Source organism: Lipotes vexillifer, unplaced genomic scaffold (genome assembly GCF_000442215.2).
Source record: "Lipotes vexillifer unplaced genomic scaffold, Lipotes_vexillifer_v1.1 scaffold1129, whole genome shotgun sequence".
Classification (NCBI taxonomy): domain Eukaryota; kingdom Metazoa; phylum Chordata; class Mammalia; order Artiodactyla; family Lipotidae; genus Lipotes; species Lipotes vexillifer.
Genome location: NW_006789022.1, coordinates 4751770 through 4756850, shown reverse-complemented (window position 1 = coordinate 4756850; position 5081 = coordinate 4751770). Strand labels below are relative to the sequence as shown.

General features: G+C 52.9%; 1 protein-coding gene across 1 annotated transcript in view; it reads right to left on the bottom strand.

The window, feature by feature from the left end:
• Positions 1-5081, bottom strand: part of PRPF19 (pre-mRNA processing factor 19) — an 11038-nt gene that overhangs the window by 2866 nt on the left and 3091 nt on the right. Inside the window, exons 4-13 of the mRNA XM_007462194.1 lie at positions 4741-4882; positions 4584-4657; positions 4370-4432; positions 3441-3482; positions 3239-3313; positions 2847-2922; positions 2644-2753; positions 894-1049; positions 587-656; positions 271-356 (exon numbers count right to left, since the gene is read on the bottom strand). Of these exons, the coding sequence (XP_007462256.1) occupies positions 271-356; positions 587-656; positions 894-1049; positions 2644-2753; positions 2847-2922; positions 3239-3313; positions 3441-3482; positions 4370-4432; positions 4584-4657; positions 4741-4882 (894 nt within the window). The remainder of the gene's footprint in view (positions 1-270; positions 357-586; positions 657-893; positions 1050-2643; positions 2754-2846; positions 2923-3238; positions 3314-3440; positions 3483-4369; positions 4433-4583; positions 4658-4740; positions 4883-5081) is intronic.

Below are 5081 nucleotides of genomic sequence, written 5' to 3'. Positions count from 1 at the left end.
TCTCTCTCTCTCTCTCTCTCTCTCACACACACACACACACACACACACACACACACACACACAGAGCCACTGTCCACTCCTGGGGCCCCCAGACCACACCTACTGTGTCTCTCTCTCTCTCTCTCTCTCTCACACACACACACACACACACACACAGCCACTGTCCACTCTTGGGACACCCTTGGAGCCAGATGCCATAAGCACTTTGTCACACTGCACAGTTGCAAGAGCTCCAGGCCTGGGCCACAGACGGAGGTCACCATGTCCTACCTTCAAGTCCCAGATCTTGATCTGAGAGTCCATGGTTCCTGTCCCGAAAATGAGTCCATCAGGGTGGAACTGCGCACAGGTGAGGGCTGCGGAGAGGGGAGACGGCCGTGTGTCAGAGCACACCAGGGGAGACCAAGTGCAGCCAAGGCAGGCCCCTTGCTCTTCCCACTGCTCACCAGGCTGGCACCACACCTAGCACTCAGCAGGCACTGGTGGTTAAGTGTGTTTTTAGAACAAACGAGTAAATGACTAAATAAAACATCAAAATACACAAAACGTAGCAAATGAAGAGCCCAGCGCTTCTGAGGCAACTTACAGCAGCCAGAGGTTTCATCGGTCACCTTGGTGAGCACACGTCCTGTCTGGATGTCAGAGAAGGCCCAGTACTGAAAACACAGAGACAACGGAGCCAGTAAGACAGTGGGTCCCCAGGTTCTGGTGGCCCCTCAGGAAGGCAGAGACTCTAAGCCGGCAGACCCTGGCAAGGCCAGCCCCTCTTGGTAGAGGGAACATTCTCCTTGAGGTTCTGGGGAACCGGCTGGGGTTGGTAAGATGTTCCCTCCTCCCAGGATATAGGAGTTTGGGGACCAGGAGCCTCTTTGGAGCCCTGGCTGGGACCACACCTGGTCATCAGAGGAGCTCAGGAGATAGTCACCAGTGGCGTGGAGGCTGAGGCCTGTCACAGCACTCTCATGGGCCCGAACAACCTGTACACAAGAGGCGTTCGGAACAGACCAAATCCTGATAGTGGCATCTGGGGAGGCGGAAAACACCAGCTCCTAAAAGGAACGCAAGGAGACAGATGATCAGAGACAGAGAAGAGATAGACCACAACCATCTTACAAGAGGGCTGGGGCTTCCCTACAACCTGTACACAAGAGGCGTTCGGAACAGACCAAATCCTGATAGTGGCATCTGGGGAGGCGGAAAACACCAGCTCCTAAAAGGAACGCAAGGAGACAGATGATCAGAGACAGAGAAGAGATAGACCACAACCATCTTACAAGAGGGCTGGGGGGCTTCCCTGGTGGCGCAGTGGTTGAGAGTCTGCCTGCCGATGCAGGGGACATGGGTTCGTGCCCCGGTCCGGGAGGATCCCACATGCCACGGAGTGGCTGGGCCTGTGAGCCATGGCCGCTGAGCCTGTGCGTCTGAAGCCTGTGCTCCGCAACAGGAGAGGCCACAACAGTGAGAGGCCCGCGAAGAGGGCTGGGGACAGCCACAGCCCTGCCCTGCCTGGAACCACCCATCCGCCCAACGATGCCTAAGAGGGCCCCAGGGTAAATGCTATCAGAATGGGAAATTAAGCAGCCTTTGGCCAACGGCAGGAGGCCCCGCCATCTAGTGGTAAAAAGGATAACTGCACCAGAGGGAAATTTCCCACAACCCTTTTCCAGGACCAGAGAGAAATGTGGCTAGTGCAATTGAGAAACTGAATTTTAAATTTCAGTTTACTTAAATAGTCTGGGGTGGCACAGGTCTGAAGAGTACCAGGCCCGGAAGGGGCTGCAAGGGCATGTTCCAGTGCATCCCACACTTAAGGATTTGGGGGGCAAGTTAATTCTCAGAAAATCTTACGTGGTGTCACCAACCAATTATTTTGGTTAGTTAGGACGTTAAAAACTATAAGGTAAAACCAACTACCATCTTCCACCAATGCACTTGCATAAGAGAAATAACATATTAACTCGCAGTAAGCAGGAAAATAGTGCTTCAATTTGAATATATCTAGTTTAATGAAAAATTCACCATGTGCTATTTTTCTAATTTCCTTAAAGGTACAGAGAAGAGACTCTGGGAAGAGCTGACCATCCAGCCACTTGTTCTACAGTCCCGAACTGTCCCAGACGTAAGGACTCAACTCCCATAATGTCATTAATTTGGTCAAACGAGCTGCTTAACCTCTGAACCAGCAGCTCTCCATCTGTTTTAACCCACACCCCTTGCAGCGGTTAACGTCAAGTTTTCACCCTCAGCCTGGAGGACCGTAGGAATACTGACCCATCTGTCCTCCTCAGATACATGAGGCAAGACTCTGTTGAGCTTTATTTGCTACAGCCTGTATTATAAACAACGTAGGGTTTTTCCCCTTTTCCTAACATAAAACATTTCAACAAATATGCTTTTCAAACTACACAATTCCTTTCTCCCCCCCGGTTTGAAGGCCACGCTTCAGGAGCTCTGACACAGGGTAGAGGGCAACCCCATGACCCCAAACCCGGCCCCTAACTGCCAGAGCTGGAGAGTCGGCACTCTTTCTCAGACCCATGTCACTTCACCAAGGAGGCAACGGGGTGGGGTCTGGTCCTGGGACCCTAAACCACTGAAACAGGGCTCAGGAATGAGGGCTGAGGGTGCTAGGAGAGCCCTTACCTGGGAAGGGTGAAAGACCACGCTGGTGACTTTCTTGGTATGGCCTTTGAGAGTGGCCAGGATTTGCTCAGAACTCTTGTCGAAGACGACGACATTTTTATCTGCCCCACCTGAAGAGGACAAAAATGAGATCCAAAAATGCGTCAGGCCCACCCAAGTCCCTCTGCTGAAGAAGGTACTTTTGTCCCCAGGCCCGCTCTCACCAGTGAGGATCTTGTTGGTGTCAGAGGGGCAGAGGTCCAGGGCAAGGATCCCGGGAATGCTAGCACTGTGCAACCCCTGTGCAGAGAGAGCCACATCAAACCCAGTCACGGCCGAATCAAGGCAGGCCACAAAGCCACCCAACGGCCCCGGCCCTGGCCCCAGGGAACATAAGTGACTTCTGTTCCTCATCCACTGCACTTGGACTTCTGCCTGGATGCAGTAAGTCCCTCATTGGCTATTGGGAAAGCCAGAGCTGGGCAGGAAGAGAAGCCTGACAACTCAGCGGCCAAGACTAGAAACGGGGCAGGGCCAGAGGCCATGCTGACCTGCCCCACCCCAGAAACAGCCTGGGAGGGCCGTGTCTCCAAGTCTGCAGGACTCCGCCACTCACCACGTGGGATGCCACCTGCCGGTATTTGCTGAGCTCTTCCGGCTTCACTAGCTCCTCAGGCACAGTCTTCCCTCTCTGAGAGAAAGAAAAAGCCCCCCAAGAAAAGTGGCAGTGAGTGCAGGACTTGGCCATCCCCCCTCCTCCTAAGGGGCCAGCCACGTCTTCCAGGCCAGCTCCCGCCCCTGACCCTGGGAGGACTCACCTTCTTTCGCTCTGTGGTTAGCACAGTGGCCTTGTCTTGAAGCTGGGGAAGAGAGAGGGGAATAGGCTCAACGTGAGACAAATTATTTTGCCAGGAAAACAACACGGTGAATGCTGGTCACATCTATGCTTTCACAAGCATCACCAAGAACTCATCATCTGCCAAGCTCTGTGCTAAAGGCTTCTGTGCGTTATCTCTTTTTACTTTCATTGCAACCTTATGAAGTGGGTGTCGATGACCCTATTTCACAGAGTAGGAAATTGAGCCTCAGAGAAGTGAAGTCACTTGCCCAGGGCCACAGAGGCAATAAATGGCACGGTTCCCAGACCACGCCTGCGCCACTAAGATGAGAGCTGAGATGCATGCTGACAACCTGAACGGCTTGGAAAAGACACACACTATCAACTCGTACTAAGGAGGATCCCCTGAGTATAACAAAGCACTGGACTTGGACTCAGGGGCCAGCTCTGCCTCTTGTGAGCTGTGCCTTTGAATCTGAACCTCACATTCTTTACAGATTCTTCATTTGTAAAACGAAAGTGATCACTCCTGTCCTGTCTCCCTCAAAAGAAAAAAATGAAAACATGTAACAAAATGTTTTTGTATCTGCAAAGAACCCTAATGAGAGCAACAAACGGTACTTAAGAGTAATCAAAATCTTTAAAATTCCCACAAGTCTATAAAGCAGGTACCAATATCCTCACTTTAGAAAGCAAATTAGACACAGGACTGGTTAAGTCAGCCCAAGGTCATAAAGCTTATAACTGGTGACATCAAAACACAAAGCCAGGCAGCCTAGTCGGAGTCTGTGCTCTGTACCACTCCACTTCATCTCCAAATGGATGGGATTTTTATTCATATTGGACTCCAGGCAGATAGTGAAAAGGGAGGACCCATCAGCCTTCCCACCAAGTGAGAGCACGACATACCTTCTGAATAATCTCGGGGGTCATTCCCACCAGCTCGCCCAAATCCATCGGCTCTCCTGCACCCTGAAGAGCAGAAAGGTGAAGGTGAGAGGAGCACAGAAATGCCAGAGACCCTTGCAGAGGAGGGCTGTGTGAGCCACCGTGTGCGTGTGAGCATACACACACACATACACATGTGCGCGCGTGCTGCTGCCGGGGCTGGGGGGACACTCACCACAACACTCGGCTGGGAGCTCGGCACAGCCTGGGGCACGATGAGACCAGCCTGCGGTTTCAGGGTAGCCAGAGCTGGGAGAGAAGACAATGTCAGAAACGGGCTATTATAAAACAGGCCCAGCCCAGAGTGGAGCATGGCAGGCGAGAGGCTCTACCTTCTCGGGCAGCAGTGACTTCCTTGGTGAGACGGGCGATGACACGGCAGGCGGCATCGTGCTGGTACAGAGCGTGGGACAGCTCTTGACGGGTGGTCTGCAGCTGCTGGCGCAGGGTGAAGCTGTGGAGCATGACTGCGTCCTGGGAGAGGGAGATGCCACTGAGGGGGCGGGGAGGCGCGAGGAGCACCCAGCAGAAGAGTCAGCCCTTGATAAGAAGACTAGACCAGTACTGGTGACCCGAGCAAGATCTGAGTGACTCTGAACACTTTGGGAGATGCCCCTGAGCTCCTACGCACGCCAAACCCTGGGCACACAGACAGGAGTGGGAGCCAACTCTT